The sequence below is a fragment of the Hylobates moloch genome, unplaced genomic scaffold, assembly GCF_009828535.3.
Source record: "Hylobates moloch isolate HMO894 unplaced genomic scaffold, HMol_V3 SCAFFOLD_10, whole genome shotgun sequence".
Taxonomy (NCBI): Eukaryota; Metazoa; Chordata; class Mammalia; order Primates; family Hylobatidae; genus Hylobates; species Hylobates moloch.
In genome coordinates, this window is record NW_026652285.1 from 21,343,779 (window position 1) to 21,364,523 (window position 20,745).

At 45.3% G+C, this 20,745-nt stretch overlaps 1 protein-coding gene across 4 annotated transcripts in view; it reads left to right on the forward strand.

The window, feature by feature from the left end:
- Positions 1 to 18,953, forward strand: part of CBX1 (chromobox 1) — a 37,231-nt gene extending 18,278 nt beyond the window's left edge. For 3 of the 4 annotated variants that reach the window (XM_032163354.2, XM_032163351.2, XM_032163352.2), the window contains exons 2-5: positions 11,955 to 12,131; positions 12,821 to 12,998; positions 13,903 to 13,997; positions 17,389 to 18,953. In XM_032163354.2, coding sequence (XP_032019245.1) covers positions 11,992 to 12,131; positions 12,821 to 12,998; positions 13,903 to 13,997; positions 17,389 to 17,533 — 558 coding nt within the window. In that variant the 5' untranslated portion in view covers positions 11,955 to 11,991 and the 3' untranslated portion in view covers positions 17,534 to 18,953. Of the gene's footprint in view, positions 1 to 365; positions 492 to 11,954; positions 12,132 to 12,820; positions 12,999 to 13,902; positions 13,998 to 17,388 lie in introns of those variants that run through there. The other variant, XM_032163353.2, reaches the window with a different exon arrangement.
- Positions 18,954 to 20,745: the final 1,792 nt, after the last annotated feature.

Below are 20,745 nucleotides of genomic sequence, written 5' to 3' on the forward strand. Positions count from 1 at the left end.
AGTTAGTTAGTTAGTTAGTTAGTTAGTTAGTTATTTTGAGATGGAGTCTCGCTTTGTCGTCCAGGCTGGAGTGCAGTGGCGTGATCTTGGCTCGCTGCAACATCTGCCTCCCGGGTTCAAGCGATTTTCCTGCCTCAGCCTCCTGAGTAGCTGGGATTACAGGCATGCGCCACCACGCCCAGCTAATTTTTGTATTTTTAGAAGAGACGGGGTTTCACCATGTTGGTCAGGCTGGTCTCGAGCTCCTGACCTCGTGATCCACCCACCTTGACCTCCCAAAGTGCCGGGATTATAGGCGTGAGCCACCGCACCTGGCAGCAAGAAAAAAATTTTTTTTTTTTTTTTTCAGACGGAGTCTCACACTGTCGCCCAGGCTGGAGTGCAGTGGCGCCATCTTGGCACACTGTAACCTCCACCTCCCAGGTTGTAGCAATTCTTCTGCCTCTGCCTCCCAAGTAGCTAGGATTACAGGCGCCTGGCTCCACACCCAGGTAATTTTTTGTATTTTTAGTAGAGATGGGTTTTCACTATGTTGGCCAGGCTGGTCTCAAACTCCTGACCTTGTGATCCACCCGCCTTGGCCTTCCAAAGTGCTGGGATTACAGGCGTGAGCCACTGCACCTGGCCACATTATATATTTTTGTAATTGAATGTTAATATATGATTTTAATTAGAAAAAATTAAAATACTGCTTTTAAAACACCACTTTCTGATGTATTTGCTGTGGAGTGGGGTCTAAGCATCTGTATTTCTTCTTCTTTTTTTTTTTTTGAGACTGAGTCTCGCTCTGTTGCCAGGCTCTGGAGTGCAGTGGTACAATCTCAGGTCACTGCAACCTCCGATTCCCTGGTTCAAGTGATTCTTCTGCCTCAGCCTCCCGAGTAGCTAGGACTACATGCGTGTGCCACTATGCCCGGCCAATTTTTGTGTTTTTACTAGAGACGGGGTTTTGCCACGTTGGCCAGGATGGTCTTGATCTGATGACCTCGTGATCCACCTGCCTTGACCTCCCAAAGTGTTGGGGTTACAGGCATGAGCCACTGCGCCCAGCCTTTTTTTTTTTTTTTTAATTTTTTTTGAGATGGAGTCTCACTCTGTTGCCCAGGCTGGAGTGCAATGGCATGATCTTGGCTTACTGCAACCTCCGCCTCCCGGGTTCAAGCTATTCTCCTGCCTCAGCCTCTTGAGTAGCTGGGATTACAGGTGCACACCACCACGCCCAGCTAATTTTTGTATTTTTGGTAGAGACTGGGATTTCACCATGTTGGCCAGGCTGATCTTAACTCCTGACCTCGTGATCCACCCACCTCACCTCCCAAAGTGCTGGGATTACAGGCGTGAGCTATCGCACCCAGGCAGGCATCTGTATTTCTGAACTCCATAGGTGATTCTGATTCTCATAGAGGTGAAGGTTCTCAACTCAGAGTTTGCTTTCCTCTGAATTTTTTTTTTTTTTTTTTTTTTTTGAGATGGAGTCTTACTCTGTTGCCCAGGCTAGAGTGCAGTGGTGCGATCTGGGCTCACTGCAACCCTCTGCTTCCCAGGTTCAACTGATTCTCCTGCCTCAGCCTCCTGAGTAGCTGGGACTACAGGTGCCCGCCACCACGCCCAGCTAATTTTTTGTATTTTTAGTAGAGATGGGGTTTCACCATGTTAGCCAGGATGGTCTCGATCTCCTGACCTCGTGATCTGCCCGCCTCGGCCTCCCAAAGTGCTGGAATTACAGGCGTGAGCCACCACGCCCGGCCATTTTTATTTATTTTTTTATTTTTATTTTTCTCTTTTTTTTTTTTTGAGACTGAGTCTCACTCTATAGCCCAGGCTGGAGTGCAGTGGTGTGATCGAGGCTCACTGCAGCCTCCGCCTTCTGGGTTCAAGTCAAGTGATTCTCCTGCCTCAGGCTCCCAAGTAGCTGCGATTACAGATGTGCACCACCACGCCCAGCTAATTTTTGTATTTTTAAGTAGAGATGGGGTTTCACCATGTTGGCTAGGCTGGTCTCAAACTCCTGACTTCAGGTAATTCGCCTGCCTCAGCCTCCCAAAGTGCTGGGATTACAGGCGTGAGTCATCGTGCCCAGCCCTGACCAACATTTTAAATGCCTCACCTTGGCATTTAGCTAGAAACCCTACTGGTTTAGTTTCTTAGGTCTGTAGGTGCTACCATGGCCTCACATTTATAATTTGGTTTTTCAAACTGGCAAAAAATCAGAATCGTGGAAGTTCCTAGCATAGCACTTCATAGTTCATGTTTATGGTGGCAGCCAAGAGCTGTGGCCATACTGGCTTCTTGAAGCCGCCTCGTACCCTTTCACAGTACAAACTATTTCAAAACAAAATGAAATGCCTAAGTTTGTGTCTGTTACGTCACTGCCTTCTGCAGTCAAGTAGCATTGTTGCTTCTTTACATTTTTTAGCTCCTCAATGCAGGGGTGGAGGGTGGGTGAGGACAATCACAACAGTAGTCTTTCTCTTAAAATTGAGCTGTGAATTAATTACTCTCGATTCAGATTTACACTGTTCCTGGATTCCTTGGGACACTGTAAACAAGTTTTGGGGGTTTTTTTTGTTTGTTTTTTTTTTTTATTGAGACAGAGTCTTGCTATGTCACCCAGGCTGGAGTGCAGTGGTGCGATTTTGGCTCACTGCCAATGTCTGCCACCTGGGTTCAAGCAATTCTCATGCCTTAGCCTCTCGAGTAACTGGGACTACAGGTGCACGCCACCGTGACCAGCTTATTTTTTTGTATTTTTAGTAGAGACGAGGTTTCGCCATGTTGGCCAGGCTTTTCTTGAACTCCTGACCTTAGGTGATTCTGCCCTCCTCAGCCTCCCAAAGTGCTGGGATTATGGGCGTGAGCCACCGCGCCTGGCCTGGTTTCTTAAAATTGACATTTTCTCAGTAGTTCTTTCTGTAGTCTGCTTGCTAGATGTTTAACTTCAAAAATTCTACATTATGTAGCATTGTCAATTTAAAAGACTCAAAAGACTGCTGGGGCATTAAAAACCCAGCTTTGTTTCTGTCTGCAGGTTTAACAAACAATGAATACCTTCATATTCCAGAAACCAACTAAAAATCATTGGTTTTTTTTTTTAACAGAGCCATACCTTTCAAGGTCTTTTCTGAGAAAAATCATTACCAGTCACTTTCTTATTTACCAATGACAAATTGTAGGGAGGAGTCATCTTAAGAGACCTCTGTGTCCTTTCCTTATACAGGCTGGAGGGATGTTACCCTGTAGGTTTGTGGCTAGCTGCTAGTTATATGTGTTCAACAGGGCATTTAGCCTAGCCTTGCTAGATGGCCTTACTGAAGTGCTATGCTCTGTTTAATTGTGTGACCTTAGGTGATTTATTTCATCTAAATTTGGTCTATTTGTGAGGTAGAGATAACATCTGAATGGCTTATCTCACAGGATGGTTTTGAAGATTAAATGAGATAATGTGGTAGCACTTTGTAAACTGTAAAGTATAATGCAAATGTAAAGTATTATTTTTCTAGGAATCTTCAAATGTAGCAGACTCAGCAAATGTTTAGGTAAAAATTATGGCAATGCCAGATTTCTTTGTTTACAATACTATGATATAAACCATACGAGTTGGCTAAGAAGAACAACTGAGGATCTCAAATTGAGGTTTGAGTACATACTGTAAAACCATACTCCCACATTTGTAGTCCAGTCTCCTCAGTTACTAGCTTCAACTAGTAACTCTTGGGAGTATTGTTTTTTTTTTTGTTTGTTTGTTTGTTTGTTTTGAGACGGAGTCGTGCTCTGTCGCCCAGGCTGGAGTGCAGTGACGTGATCTCGGCTCACTGCAAGCTCCGTCTCCTGGGTTCACACCATTCTCCTGCCTCAGCCTCCCAAGTAGCTGGAACTATAGGCGCCCGCCATCACGCCCGGCTAATTTTTTGTACATTTAGTAGAGACAGGGTTTCAGCATGTTAGCCAGGATGGTCTCAATCTCCTGACCTCGTGATCCACCCGCCTCGGTCTCCCAAAGTGCTGGGATTACAGGCGTGAGCCACTGCTCCCGGCCAGGAGTATCGTAAATAATAAATGAGTAGGCAGGGCGCCGTGGTTCATGCCTGTAATCCCAACACTTGGGGAAGCCAAAGCGGGAGAATTGTGTGAGGCCAGGAGTTTAAGAGAAGCCTGGGGCCCAGCACAGTGGCTCACGCCTGTTATCCCAGCACTTTGGGAGGCTCAGGCAGGTGAATCATGAGGTCAGGAGTTCGAGACCAGCCTGACCAACATGGTGACCTGTCTCTACTAAAAATACAAAAATTAGCTGGGTGTGGTGGCACGCGCCTGTAATCCCAGCTACTCAGGAGGCTGAGGCAGGAGCATCTCTTGAACTCGGGAGGCGGAGGTTGCAGTGAGGTGAGATCGCGCCACTGCACTCCAGCCTGGGCGACAGAGCAAGACTCCGTCTCAAAAAAAAAAAAAAAAAAAAAGAAGCCTGAACAACATAGGAACACCTTGTCTCTACCAGAAAAAATTGAAAAAATTAGCCAAGTTTGGTGGTACAAGCCTGTAGTCCCAGCTACTTGGGAGGATGGCTTGAGCCCAGGAGATCGAGACTGCAGTGTGTTATGATCAGGTCACTGTACTGGGCAACAGAGCGACACCCTGTGTCTAAACAAAATTTTTTAAATAAATGAGTAAAGTGTAATAGTACCTGGCACGTAATAAGCACTCACTATTATTAGATACTTCAGTGAAACTTTGCAGATAAACATGGCTGGTTGAACCACATGGTTCTACTCCTTTTGAACATCTCACACAAGTAATGGTCAAAGGATTTTTTTTTTTTTTTTGGGATGGAGTTTCGCTTTTGTCGCCCAGGCTGGAGTGCAATGGCGCAATCTCGGCTCACTGTAACCTCTGCCTCCCAGGTTCCAGCTATTCTCCTGCCTCAGCCTTCCGAGTAGCTGGCATTATAGACGCCCACCACCACACCCAGCTACTTTTTTGGATTTTTAGCAGAGGCAGAGTATCACCATGTTGGTCAGGCTGGTCTCGAACTCCTGACCTCAAGCGATCCACTCACCTCGGCTTCCCAAATTACTGGGATTACAGGCGTGAGCCACCATGCCGCCTGGCCAATAAGAAGATTTTTAAAGAGACAAGAAAAATAGGAAAAAGACAAGTAGAGATGTCAGAAAACAGCTGGAAAACTAGTTACTGACCAGAAAAAGCTAAAAATTAAGTAGGACTGGATTTAAGAAGAGCCAAAAAGGTACAACAAACCAGTTTGTGTCACAGGATTCTGGAAAGGCCACTAGGTACCCCTGACAATAGAGGTGCAGGTGGAATTTAGAAAGTGGTAATTGACCAGGCATGATGGCTTACACATGTAATCCCAGCACTTTGGGAGGCTGAGGCGGGAGGATCGCTTGAGTCCAGGAGTTCAAGAACAGCCTGGGTGACATAGTGAAACCCTGTCTTTAAAAAGTAAATAAATAAATAAAAATTAGGCCAGGTGCAGTGGCTCATGCCTGTAATCCCAGCACTTTGGGAGGCTGAGGCAGGCAGATCACCTGAGGTTGGGAGTTCAAGACCAGCCTGACCAACATGGAGAAACTCTGTCTCTACTAAAAATACAAAATTAGCTGGGCATGGTGGTACATGCCTGTAATCCCAGCTACTTGGGAGGCTGAGGCAGGAGAATCGCTTGAACCCGGGAGGCAGAGGTGGTGGTGAGCTGAGATCGCGTTGTTGCACTCCAGCCTGGGTGACAAGAGCGAAACTCCATCTCAAAAAAAAAAAAAAAAGATAATTGTGTCATTAAAAAAATAAAATTACCTGGCACAGTGGCTCACACCAGTAATCCCAGCACTTTGAGAGGCTGAGGTGGGCGGATTACTTGAGGTCAAGCGTTTTGAGACCAGCCTGGCCAACATGGTGAAACCATGTCTTTACTAAAAATACAAAAAAATTAGCCAGGAGTGGTGGTGTGCATCTGTAGTCCCAGCTACTCAGGAGGCTAAGGGAGAGGATCATTTGAACCTGGGAGGTGGAGGTTGCAGTGAACTGAGATTGCATCACTGCACTCCAGCCTGGGCAACAGAGAGAGACTCCATCTCAAAAAAATAAATAAAATAATAGATCATTTTCTTTTTTCTTTTTTTTTGAGATGGAGTCTCGCTCTGTCCCCCAGGCTGGAGTGTAGTGGTGTGATCTCGGCTCACTGCAAGCTCCGCTTCCCGGGTTCATGCCATTCTCCTGCCTAAGCCTCCCGAGTAGCTAGGATTACAGGTGCCCGCCATCACACCCGGCTAATTTTTTGTATTTTCAGTAGAGATGGGGTTTCACCGTGTTAGCCAGGATGGGCTCTATCTCCTGACCTCGTGATCTGCCCACCTCGGCCTCCCAAACTGCTGGGATTACAGGTGTGAGCCACCACGCCCAGCCTCTTTATCATTTTTTTAAAGACAGTCTTGCTTCGTCACCCAGGCTGGAGTGCAGTGGCACAATCACAGCTCACAGCAGCCTCAACCTCCTGTGCTTAAGCGATCCTCCCAGCACACCCAGCTGATTATTTTTTTGTAGAGGTGGGGTCTCACTACGTTGCCCAGGCTGGTCTCAAACTCCTGGGCTCAAGCAATCCTTCTGCCTAGGCCTCCCAAAGTGCTGGAATTACAGGTGTGTGCTGCCGAGCCCTGCCCTCTCTACTGATTTTGACAAACAGCTTTCTTGAAACCCTGGAGAACTAATTGTAAACAAAAAAACACGTTGGGAAGTCTGGCTGGGAATCTCCAGTAATACAGTCTTTCTGGATGTAGATGCTCTGGAATGAGCCAGTAAAGAAAGCTCAGGAAGAAGCGGGGATCTGTTTTCTATATTCTTCTTATTCGAGTTGCTCTTAAGACAGTACTTAAAAAGTAAGTAAAGGGCCGGGCTCAGTGGCTCAGGCCTGTAATCCCAGCACTTTGGGAGGCCGAGGCAGGCAGATCACCTGAGGTCAGGAGTTCGAGACCAGCCTGGCCAACATAGTGAAATCTTGTCTCTACTAAGAGTATTAAAAAAATTAGCTGGGCATGGTGGTGAGTGCCTGTAATCCCAGCTCTCTGAGAGGCTGAGGCAGGAGAATCACTTGAACTCAGGAGGTGAAGGTTGCAGTGAGCTGAGAGCGCTCCATTGTACTCCAGCCTGGGCGACAAGAGCGAAACTCTGTCTCAAAAAATAAAAGTGAGTAAAGATCGAAGTCACGAGAATGCTTTACTTTAGAGTTCCCCATTTGGGGGCTTTCTTTACTTAACAATTATGCCATTCTATGACTCTTCCTCTCTGAGGCCGTGCTAATTAATGATAAAGGGAGGATAAGCTTGCAGTAGGTAGAGATCAGTTAGAAGCGTGCTGACCCTTTTTGCTCATAGCAGAAGGATCAAGTGGATAATAGTCAGTGCTGTTTTATTTTTTGGCCAGATCTCACGCCAGTAATCCCAGCACTTTGGGAGGTCGAGGCAGGTGGATCGCTTGAGCCCAGGGGTTTGAGACCAGCACTGGCAACATGACAAGAACCCTTCTCTACCGAAAATACAAAAATTAGGCAGTCTCATAACCTGGTCTCTAAATAAACAAATAAATAGATTAAACTTTTCAAAAACAAATGCTATTTATTTTTCTAAGACATATATATATATATATATATATATTTTTTTTTTTTAGACAGAGTCTCACTCTGTCACCAGGCTGGAGTGCAGTGGCGTGATCTCGGCTCATTACAACCTCCACCTCCCGGGTTCAAGCAATTCTCCTGCCTCAGCCTCCTGAGTAGCTGGCATTACAGGCGAGCGCCACCATTACCCAGCTAATTTTTATACTTTTAGTAGAGATGGGGTTTCACCATATTGGCCAGGCTGGTCTCGAACTCCTGACCTTGTGATCTGCCTGCCTCGGTCTCCCAAAGTGCTGGGATTACAGGCGTGAACCACCGCACCCAGCCTTGTAGATGGACTCTTTCTAAATGCATTCTGTCTATACATGCCAGTTTTACAGTGTTTAGAAAACTTAATGCTTACACTAAGTAAGCTTCCTTTCCTAAGGATGCTAGGAATAACCAATTTAACCTCAAATTGGTATTATTTTAAACTCAAGCAGAGAAGTAACTCTTCCTTGTCTTGGATTACCTGCCATCCAAGTAATTCTTTGGCCAGTTTTGTTGATCAATTTTGTTTCATTGATATAGCGCCATCTACTGACAAAAATTGGTAATCATAAGGCTTTAAGTCTGTCAGAAGTCAAAAGAGTTGGGTCTGGGCACGGTAGCTCATGCCTGTTAATTCCAGTGTTTTGGGAAACCAAAACGGGCAGATCACTTGAGGTCAGGAGTTCGAGACCAGCCTGGCCAACATGCTGAAACCCCCATCTCTACTAAATACACAAAAATCAACTGGGCCTGGTGGCGGGCGCCTGTAGTCCCAGCTACTCAGGAGGCTGAGGCATGAGAGTCACTTGAACCCTAGAGGCGTAGGTGAGCCGAGATAGCACCATTGCACTGCAGCCTGGGCGACAGAGGGAGACTGTGTCCCCCTCCCGCAAAAAAGTCAAATTTGGATGAAGGACTAAATAAAATAGATTTATAGGGGACTAAAATTTCAACACTGGAAAAACCCTTAGATGTTACCCAGCTTGATGATGTATTTTATAAAGGAGTAAACTCAGATTCTATTATCTTTGATAACTACAGTTCTGTTTTCCCCACACTTGTTTTCCAAATTTTTACAGGGTTCCAGTTTAGAAAATTTCATGGTCATTCTGGCATTTTTATGACTCTTCCTTAGTTTTTAGAAATAAGTTGGAGGCCAGGTGTGATGGCTCATGTCTGTAATCCCAGTACTTCGGGAGGCTGAGATGGGAGGATCACGTGAGCCTAGGAGTTTGAAACAAGCCTGGGCAACATATTGAGAACTTGTCTGTACTAAAAATTTAAAAAATTAGCCAGGCATGGTGGCGCACACCTGTGGTTCCAGCTACTCAGGAGACTGAGGCAGCAGGATCACTTGAGCCCAGGAGGTCAAAGCTGCAGTGAGCCATAATTACTTCACTGCATTCCAACCTAGGTGATAGAGTGAGACACTGTCTCAAAAAAGAAAAAAAGTTGTAAAATAAACTAAATACGGTAAGTTAACAAGAAATTTGTGAATTGTAAGATCAATTCAGAAAAGACTGCATAAAGAACAAGAGAACATGGCTGGGCACAGTGGCTCATGCCTGTAATCCCAGCACTTTGGGAGGCCATGGCGGGTGGATCACTTGAGGTCAGGAGTTCGAGACCAGCCTGGCCAACATGGCGAAACCCTGTCTCTACTAAAAATACAAAAACTAGCTGGGCATGGTAGCACACACCTGTAGTCCCAGCTACTCAGGAGGCTGAGGCAAAAGAATCACTTGAACCCAGGTGGCGGAGGTTGCAGTGAGCCAAGACTGTGCCACTGTACTCCAGCCTGGCTGGAGTGAGACTCCATCTCAAAAAAAGAGGGGAGGGGCAGGGCCGGGACTGGAGCTGGGCTCGGTGGCTTACGCCTGTAATCCCAGCACTTTGGGAGGCCAGCGCAGGCGAATCATGAAGTCAGGAGTTCGAGACCAGCCTGGCAGCCTGACCAACGTGGTGAAACCCTGTCTCTACTAAAAATACAAAAATTAGCCGGGCATGGTGGCTCACACCTGTAGTCCTAGCTACTCAGGAGACTGAGACAGGAGAATCACTTGAACCCGGGAGGCAGAGGTTGCAGTGAGCTGAGATTGTACCACTGCACTCCAGCCTGGGCTGGAGTGAGACTCCGTCCAAAAAAAAAAAAGGCCAGGCGCGGTGGCTCACGCCTGTAATCCCAGCACTTTGGAAGGCCAAGACAGGCAAATCACGAGGTCAGGAGTTCAAGACCAGCCTGGCCAACGTGGTTAAATCCCGTCTCTACTAAAAATACAGAAATTAGCCAGGCATAGTGGCGGGCACCTGTAAAACCAACTACTCGGGAGGTGGAGGCAGGAGAATCGCTTGAACCCGGGAGGCGGAGGTTGCAATAAGTTGAGATCGCACCACTGCACTCCAGCCCAGGCGACAGAGTTGAGACTCCGTCTCAAAAAGACAAAAACAGACCGGGTATGGTGGCTCAGCCCTGTAATCCCAGCACTTTGGGAGGCCGAGGCGGGCGGATCACGAGGTCAGGAGATCAAGACCATCCTGGCTAACATGGTGAAACCCCGTCTCTACTAAAAAATACAAAAAAATTACCCAGGCGTGGCAGCGGGCGCCTGTAGTCCCAGCCACTTGGGAGGCTGAGGCAGGAGAATGGTGTGAACCCATGAGACGGAGCTTGCAGTGAGCTGAGATTGCATCACTGCACTCCAGTGTGGGCGACAGCAAGACTTCATCTCAAAAAAAAAAAAAAAAACCCAAAAAAAAAACAGCAGAACTTTTCAAAACAGTGTATTAATCATGCAGAAGAATGGATTATATATGCATATACGAAAGGAAAAAATTAAACTAGATGTTTAATAGGACAAGCTGTTTCCCACAGTTAAAAAATTCAAGTCCAGGGCCGGGCGTGGTGACTTACGCCTGTAATCCCAGCACTTTGGGAGGCTGAGGCGGGCGGATCACGAGGTCAGGAGATCGAGACCATCCTGGCTAACATGGTGAAACCTTGTCTCTACTAAAAATACAAAAAATTAGCTGGGCGTGGTGGCAGGCGCCAGTAGTCCCAACTACTCAGGAGGCTGAGGCAGGAGAATGGTGTGAACCCAGGAGGCGGAGCTTGCAGTGAGCCAAAATCGCACCACTGCACTCCAGCCTGGGGGACAGAGCAAGACTCCGTCTCAAAAAAAAAGAAAAAAAAAAAAAATTCAAGTCCAGTACTTTGATGAAAAGGAAAACTTGGAATAGGAGAAAGTATGAGTCAGAGAGTAATATGTAAGTTTTATTGATATGTGCACATTTTTAGGAGGACTGCTTTTCTTTTTTTTTTTTCTTTTTTTTTTTTTTTGAGACAGTGTCTCACTCTGTTGCCCAGGCTGGAGTACAGTCGTGCGATCTTGGCTCATGACTGGCTAATTTTTGTATTTTTAGTAGGGACAGGGTCTCGCCATGTTGGCCAGGATGGTCTTGAACCCCTGACCTCAGGTGATCTGCCCGCCTCGGCCTCCCAAAGTGCTAGAATTATAGGTGTGAGCCACTGCACCCGGCCTTCTTTCAATTTAATGCAATATTTTAGCTACCATGCTCTTTTACAATGTTTTTTTTTGTGGAGATGGCGTCTTGCTATGTTGCCTAGGCTGGGATTGCACATGTGAGCCTGCACGCCTGGCCCTAGCTACCATGCTTTATGGTAAAAGGAGTATTGGGAGCCTTTTTAAATTACAAAGAATGGGTATAAAAGTTTTAAATGGATACACAAGAATAAAGAAGTTTGCTGTGAAGGCCAGGCGTGGTGGCTCACGCCTGTAATTCCAACACTTTGGGAGGCCGAGGCAGGTGGATCACCTGAGGTCAGGAGTTCAAGACCAGCTTGGCCAACACATAGTGAAACCCTGTCTCTACTAAAAAAAAAAAAAAAAATGCAAAAATTAGCTGGGCTTAGTGGCACATGCCTGTAGTCCCAGCTGCTTGGGAAGCTGAGGCAGGAGAATTGATTGAACCCAGGAGGCGGAGGTTGCATTGCAGTAAGCCGAGATTGCGCCACTGCACTCCAGCCTGGGCAACAGAGCAAGACTCCGTCTCTCAAAAAAAAAAAAAAAGTTTGCTGTAAGATTAATTGGGGCTGTTTTATGAGCTTTATGGCTGGACATATCAGAAAACTATTGTGTATCGAGTGTGAGAATAGGCCTAACACTTATTATAAGCAGCATACAATATTATCACCTGTCATGTCCCTGGTTTTCTTACCATCCAGATATTATCTAACGAATAAGAGTGCTCCCTAATGCCCTTTTTATTTCATTTATCATTTTAGCAGCGTCACCCTTTACACCAGAAAGCTGGCGGGCACTATGGGGAAAAAACAAAACAAGAAGAAAGTGGAGGAGGTGCTAGAAGAGGAGGAAGAGGAATATGTGGTGGAAAAAGTTCTCGACCGTCGAGTGGTAAAGGGCAAAGTGGAGTACCTCCTGAAGTGGAAGGGGTTCTCAGAGTAAGTTTCACTGACACAGGTAAATGTAGCTACCAAGTGTTTATCAGGAGTCTAGAGATGTATGAGACCTCCAGTGCTATGATGGATACAGTGTGACTCAGTCCCCACCTTCATGGCTTATTGTTTAATTAGGAATATGGCCTACTGCTTATAATACAAAGCAGAATGACTTCTTTTTAAAAATTATTTCTTTCGAGACGAGGTCTCGCTCTGTCACCCAGGCTGGAGTACAGTGGTGCAGTCATAGCTCGCTGCAGCCTCAACCTCCCAGGCTCAAGGTATCCCTCCCATCTCAGCCTTCTAAGTAGCTGATACCACAGACATGCACCACCATGTCTTGCTTAGTTGCCCAGGTTTGTCTCTTAACTCCTGGCCTCAAGCAATCCTCCCACCTGGGCCTCCCAAAGTGTTGGGACTACAGGCATGAGCCACTGTACCCCAGCCCATAGTGATTTCTGAGAAACAGTTTTGTGTGTGGCTATAGACCAATTTAAATTGATAAATAAAAGTCATTTGCCTTTGAAGGAAGCCAGTTTCTTAGCTTTCTGTTTATACTAAAAAGCTTCCCCATTCCCCAAGAAATTTCAGCTTTTCCATGGACATCTGAGGTCTTGTCCTCTTACGATTATCCTTAGTATGAGTATACTTATTTGAGTGAAAGTGTGACTTGCTGTGCCCTCTCGTTTCAGTGAGGACAACACATGGGAGCCAGAAGAGAACCTGGATTGCCCCGACCTCATTGCTGAGTTTCTGCAGTCACAGAAAACAGCACATGAGACAGATAAATCAGAGGGAGGCAAGCGCAAAGCTGATTCTGATTCTGAAGATAAGGGAGAGGAGAGCAAACCAAAGAAGAAGAAAGAAGAGGTAAGAATATAAGTAAGAATTTTTACTAGCCCACAATTCAAACTACTGTCAAAGTAGTTTTGTTCTGCTTCTTCCCAGATATTAGCAGCTGTCTCTTCTTAGTCCTGAAATCTTAGGTAGGCTAATGCCTACAAAATGAGAGTGTACTCTTATGAAGCCACATGATCTCTTACTTTTTATCCATGGTACAGGAGCAGTAAATGGAATACTTGCTGGGGACAGATATAAGGGCAAGTGAATTCATTCTTGTAAAAAATAGTTTTCAATGTTTAATCATTAAAGGTGTGAGGTGGCTATTTTGACTTAATCAGTACCTTAAAGTAAGTTGTTTTTTGAGAGTGAAGAGATAGTTGTAGACATTGATTTTGCTTGGGCTGTATGTCCCTTTTCACATAGGGAAAATCTCATGCGCTTCAGACATTGATGAATAATCACTCCAAAGGATTCTAACAGCTCTCTTACTTTGAGCCAAGGTGTTGGTGAAATATTGGCAAAAGAGTGTGATTGGGCCAGGCACGGTGGCTCACATCTGTAATCTCAGCCCCTTGGGAGACCAAGGCGGGCGGATCACAAGTTCAGGAGATCAAGACCATCCTGACTAACACGGCGAAACTTGGTCTCTACTAAAAATACAAAAAATTAGCCGGACATGGTGGCATGTGCCTGTGGTCCCAGCTACTTGGAAGGCTGAGGCAGGAGAATCACTTGAACCTGGGAGGCAGAAGCTGCAGTGAGCCGAGATCGTACCACTGCACTCCATCCTGGGCGACAGAGTGAGATTCCATCAAAAAAAAAAAAAAAAAAAAAGAGTTTGTAATTACATTAATCAGAGACACAAGAACGGTTCCAGTCTGGATAATAGTCCCATATAGATAAAATTGTTCTACCTATCTTGTTTTTACAGTCAGAAAAGCCACGAGGCTTTGCTCGAGGTTTGGAGCCGGAGCGGATTATTGGAGCTACAGACTCCAGTGGAGAGCTCATGTTCCTGATGAAATGGTGAGTCAGCCAGTGGCTCTGTGTGGTTGTTTTTTTTCTTCTCCCATTGGTTTCATGCCAGAGGAAAAGAGCTGGACCTTCGAAATTCCAGTCACCCAAGTGTGAAATTGTTAAGATGGCATAGTCCTTCGATAGTGACCCTCGGCCTGACTGCCACCCTGGACTCATGAGTTACAGGTAGGAGCCCTTAGGAATCTTAGGTCTTTGCCCATATTTTTAGGAGGTGGGAGACAGTCTAGAGTGGAAAGAGTGTGGGAAGGAATTACATTTCACTTCTGTAAATAAAGGGGGAAAAAATGAAATGTGATTGGACCACCCTCTCCTTCCACCACCTCCTTAATAAAGATGAGGCTGGCCCCAGAATCAGAAATTCTGCTAAATTCTCAGGGTTAGGAAAGAATCTGTAGTTCTTCCTCTTGTCCTTAATTGTTGGATCCCTTTCAATTTGTGCAGATTCTACAATTACAGGATCAGCCAGCAGGGGTCAGCAAGGCTCCTTAACTGCTATCAAGCATAGAGCAAGCCTGCTTTTTTCCATTATGAGTATAAATACCAGTGATAGTAATACTCCATGAAACAGCCTAATGAAGATAGTTATCCCAACAATCTCTGTAATTTTCCTACTCTGTCAAAAGAAGGCCATTCTTCTATTTCTTGCTCATTCTCCCCCCAAAGTGGATCTCAATGATGGTATTTAAAATTAGGAAAGAGTAATTCTAAGCCATTGCCAATGAAGGCAGCATTCTAGAAACTTTGTCCTTTAAAATACACACACACACACACGTCTGTGGAGCTTTGTCCTTTTGTCAGTCCAGAACTTACTCTGAAACTCATGTCTGTATTAATTATCCTCTTTTACAGTATGGCTAGAGGGGCCTAACTTTGGCATCACTGAAAGCCAGAGTCACAACTAACTAACCTTTTCTCTTCTATGTATTCCCTAGGCGGTTATTGGAGCTGCCCCTCTTTTAGCTGATTTACTGTTAACCTATAAGAGAAAAGTTCATTTTTAAGGTGCTGCCTATGGGGTGGGAGAAGTTAGACCATGAGTTACTCAGTCTAGCCAGAATATACGTTTTCTGCATGTGACCAGTGTGAGTTCCAGTAGTATCTCCATATTGCTTAAGATTGTACTCCTTTGGTTGACTCATTACTGTCTTTTTTTTTTTTTGAGACAGAGTCTCACTCTTTTGCCCAGGCTGGAGTGCAGTGGTGCGATCTCAGCTCACTGCAACCTCCGCCCCCCCCCCCCAGGTTCAACGATGATTCTGCCTCGGCCTCTCAAGTAGCTGGGATTACAGGCATGTGCTACCACGCCCGGCTGATTTTTGTATTTTTAGTAGAGATGGGGTTTCACCATGTTGGCCAGGCTGGTCTCAAACTCCTGACCTCAGGTGATCCACCCACCTCGGCCTCCCAAGGTGCTAGGATTACAGGCGTGAGCCACTGCACCTGGCAGACTCACTGCTGTCTACAGGTTAAAACTGGATTTGATTATAAGACCAAGTACATTTTAAAAAGTTATTTTACTGGAGAATGGAGATTTTTGTATATTTCTAAAAGTAGTAAATATTTCTAGGGAGTGAAATGACTAAATTTAACTCAGAGGGTGTTGTTCAGCTGTCAGCAAATGGCAGCATGCTTCAGATTCCCATTTCCCTCCCATTCTTTTGGGTCTATTGTTCAAAAACATACGTTATCAGCTTACTCTTCTGCTCCACGGGACTATGTGGCTCTGATTTCCTGTTATTAAGGGTCTGGAGATTTGGGGTGGTGCTTTGTCAGAGATCTCATCAGGTATCTCCTGCTTGCCTTATGCTACTGCTTCTGTCTAGGACATTCCTAATAACCTGAAGATAAGAGTTTTTTTTTTTTTTTTTTTTTTAATGAGACAGAGTCTCGTTCTGTCACCCAGGCTGGAGTGCAGTGAGGCAATCTCTGTTCACTGCAACCTCCACCTCCCAGGTTCAAGCAATTCTTGTGCCTCAGCCTCCCGAGTAGTTGGGATTACAGGCGCACGCCACCATGCCTGGGTAATTTTTGTATTTTTAGTAGCGACACGGTTTTGCCATGTTGACCAAGCTGGTCTTGAACTCCTGGGCCTGCCCACCTTGGCTTCCCAAAGTGCTGGGATTATAGGCGTGAGCTACTGCTCCCAGCCTAAGAGTTTACTCCTAATTCCCTTATAATGTGTATGATTTTCAAATTTTGAAAACTTTTTTTTTTTGAGACAGAGTCTCACTCTGTCACCCAGGCTGGAGTGCAGTGGCATGATCTTGGCTCACTGCAAGCTCTGCCTCTCGGGTTCACGCCATTCTCCTGCCTCAGCCTCCCGAGTTGCTGGGACTACAGGTGCCTGCCACCACACCAGGCTAATTTTTGTATTTTTAGTAGAGACAGGGTTTCACCATGTTAGCCAGGATGGTCTCGATCTGACCTTGTGATCCACCTGCCTCAGCTTCCCAAAGTGCTGGGATTACAGGCGTGAGCCAGCACACCCGGCCACTTGAAAACATTTTAAAATTCAGAAAAATACAGCTCCCTCATTTTCTACCTGCCAATGTTGAAACATCATTTCAAAGCACCTGGAAGTTATGCGAGGATAGCATTTGGAAGTGTCAGTGTAATTACGATTATGCAAAAGGTGTCCATCTTCATTTGCTCTGGCCAATGCCAGATGTGGTATTTAATCCTATTATGGGCTGGGCGTGGTGGGTTATGTCTGTAATCCCAACACTTTGGGAGGCTGAGGCAGGTGGATCACCTGAGGTCAGGAGTTCAAGATGAGCCTGGCCAACATCTTTAGTAGAGATGGCAAAACCCCATCTCTACTAAAAATAAAAAAATTAGCCGGGCGTGGTGGCGCACACCTATAATCCCAGCTACTAGGGGAGGCTGAGGCAGGAAAATCGCTTGAACCCAGGAGGTGGAGGTTGTGGTGAGCCGAGATCGTGCCACTGCACTCCAGCCTGGGCAACAGAGTGAGATTCCGTCTTAAAAAAATCCTATTACAAAGCCAAGATTTCTCCATGGGTTCTTATCAGCTGGGATATGGCTTTTGGAGGAGTGTGGTAGCTTCTCTTCCCTCAGAGAATCTAGAGAGTCATGCTTTTTGGGGCCTTGCCCAGATGTTCAGATGTGATTGGTTAAGTCCATTGACCTGGCTTTTGACATACACGAATCCCCAGAGGGAATTTTCAACAGGAGAGTTAACTCTGAGGATGCCACTTGACATAAAATTGCCAGTAAATGCTGCTTGGGCCACGTCTTCATTGTTCCCTAGCCTATTTTTCTAAAATTACTATTTTTAAAGCACTGTCCCCTGGGTTATCCAACTTAAGATAGACCACCAGCACCTGATCTGAAAGTCTCTCTTTGCTTTATTCTGCAGGAAAAACTCTGATGAGGCTGACCTGGTCCCTGCCAAGGAAGCCAATGTCAAGTGCCCACAGGTTGTCATATCCTTCTATGAGGAAAGGCTGACGTGGCATTCCTACCCCTCGGAGGATGATGACAAAAAAGATGACAAGAATTAACGCTCCTGAGTACCAGCCCCTGTCACATCTGACTGTGGGTTTCAAGTGGGAAGGGAAGGAGTTCTACTTGTCTTGACACCATAGAGGTGGCTTGAGAAGATGTCCTTTGAAGAGCCAGTATAGTTTCTGTGCCCTGCAGCAGCCCAAGTGCTTTGTGCTTTAAAGCCGTTTCAAGCTGTATAGTTTGCACACCCATCCCAGTGGAGGGGAAAGGGGTAAGTGTTTCAAGGCAACCTTTTCTGCACTTTGCTGTGAAAAGCAAAGGGCCTTCTATGAAGGACAAAACTTGCAGAATTGGGTGTGTGGGAGAGCAAAAAAATTACTGTAGATCTTCAAAGAGCATCTCCACAACCCACAGCCTTCTTCCCAATAGTGTTAACTCTGCATTTTTACAGCGTAGCATGTGTGTAGTTTTTGGCTATTACTGGTGTATTATTTGGGGGAGGGAGGGATGGGGAGGGGAGAAAGGGAGATGAGTAGCATCATTTTGATTAACATTTGGGGCCTGATAGGGGAAATGGTGAAGCAATGGAAAAGAACAGACAACTAATGATTTGCTTCTATGTCCAGAATATTTTACCTTTAAAAAAAATGTCATTGGCACCATAAATAAGGACTGTGAGAGACTGTTTAAAAGCTGTGAATGTCTGAAACCTATAAGCCAAGGTGTTCCCTGCCTAAACTTAATTGCTGTTCCCACAAAGGACTAAGCCTGTTCATAAGTTACCAAAGTTGCCATTTTGGAGATGGAAATTGATGAGGAGGGAAGGTCTTTTATTGGAGAGTATACAGTACAAGCAGATCATTCTGCCTTAGAGGTGCTAATTCCTGAAATTAGAAGACCCTTTCTTTTCCAGTAACGAAGTTATAAATATCAGCTTGTTCATCCAAGCCACTGGCTGAGGTGTTAGGGAAGAGGAAGAGGGTGGTAGAGGAGATAAGATAGTAGGGAAAGACAATGGCCCATGCTCTTAGTGGGGAAAACTCTTGGAGCCATTTTTAGTGGGGAGAACTCTTGGAGCCGTTCTCTTTTTTGAGCTTTGAACACTGAAACCATTGTTGGCAGGGTTCAGTCACTGACAGCACAAGTTTCACTGAATTGATCCAAGAGTTTAGTGATTTCAAAAGCCTTGGTCTCAGGAGAAGATTAAACTTTCATATTGGGCAGTGGTTCACTTAAACACACACACACACACACACACACAAAAACAATTTTTTAAGAAATCCTAAGAAGTAACATACCCAAAATGCTGTCTTGAGTCATGAGATCCATCAGTTCTTGATATTGTCTAGACTTGCATCTAGAGCTACATTGTAAAATTCTTTTAGGCATGTGTTAGATTTCTGTGTAAACTTTGTTTAAATGTAAACTTCATACTACACTGTCAGTTTTTGTCTTAATAAAACTATAGATTTATAATCCCTGATTTCTGTCTTAAGTCTTACCAGGAACCCTTCTTGCCTTATAGGTTCAGCCTGTTGGAAATGGCTTCCTCACTTGAATGGTTTTATTTCTCGAACACTGTAAGCTTGAAAATCTAGTGCCTGGCCTGAATCTTTAAGTGGTCGCACCATGTTAATTTAGTAAATACTTACTGAGCATTTATCAGTTGCTGCAGAGATTGTAAAGATGGTCGCATCATGCTGTCTTCAGTACTGCCAAAAGTTTATTGAGCACTCTGACCTGATAGCACTTCCAAACTATGGTATATTTGGAAACATCAGTTTTTAAGTTAGGTTTAGATCCTGCCTATGGTATGTAATAGATTATATGACCTTGGCTAGAATCTGCTTCTCCAAAATTTTCCAGGAATTTGGCCCTGTGTTTGAGCACTGATTTAAAACATCATTTTCTGCCTGTGATTTTTTTTTTTTTTTTTTTTTTTTTTTGAGACGGAGTCTTGCTGTCACCCAGGCTGGAGTACAGTGGTGTGATCTGGGCTCACTACAACCTCTGCCTCCCGGGTTCAAGCGATTCTCCTGCCTCAGCCTCCTGAGTAGCTGGGACTACAGGCACGTGCCACCACACCTGTAGAGATTGGGTTTTGGTGCCATTAGCCAGGTGATCAATCGTGCCTTGGCCCAAAGTGTGGATTACAGGCTGCAGCCTCCACCTCCTGGGTTCAAGCGATTCTCCGCCTCATCCTCCTGAGTAGCTGGGACTACAGGTGCACGCCACCACACCCGGCTAATTTTTTGTATTTTAGTGGAGACAGGGTTTCACCATGTTGGCCAGGATGGTCTCGATCTCCTGACCTCATGATCTGCCCGCCTTGGCCTTCCAAAGTGCTGGGATTACAGGAATGAGCCACCACACCCGGCCAACTTGTCATGTTTGTAACAGAAATAGGATTTCCACTGAGAACAGTGTAACAGTTGAGTACTACTCATTCGTGCAAAGCATTTGTTTAAAATAAATTGATGTGTAGATAATTTTTTCAGAAAGCCTCCTCAGGAAAGTTCTCGGGAGACATAAATGGAGCTGGGGAGCCTTACTGAAGGTCTGGGACACAGACAGGCCTTCCCACACAGAGGTCTGAGTGTGTGCCCTGGTGGTGGTTGGCAGTAGCACAGCTGTCAGTAGCTAATTAAGGGAGTTTAAGTGGAGGTGTTCTGGTTCTGTTCTGCACCATCAGATGCACTGAAATGAAACTACAGCCTTGGTTTGTATCCCAAATGGACTACTAGTCAGCTTTGGCCTTAACCTTTGGAACTGACTGACTTGTCATTTGTGGCATTCCTGAGCTGTTGTAAAAACTGTATCATTCTCCCCCAGAGAAAACAGTAATACTGATAGGCATGCAGTGAAAACTGAGTTGAAGCTAGGTAGTCACAATTTTGTTATTTTCAAAAGCCAATTAGCATATTACTAGATCACTGGTTTAAGGATCAACTGTTGAGGCCACAAATTCAAACTGTTACAAATATCACAACAAATCTTAAGTCAGCTTGAGAAAGTATTCAGAGAATATTTCTTTGTTTTTTGTTTTTTCTTTTGAGACAGAATCTCGCTGTCGCCCAGGCTGGAGTGCAGTGGCACCATCTCAGCTCACTGCAACCTCCGCCTCCTGGGTTCAAGCGATTCTCCTGCTTCAGCCTCCTGAGTAGCTGGGACTACAGGCATGCCCCCACCACACCTGGCTAATTTTTGTATCTTTGGTAGAGATGAGGTTTCACCATGTTAGCCAGGCTGGTCTCGAATCCCTGACCTC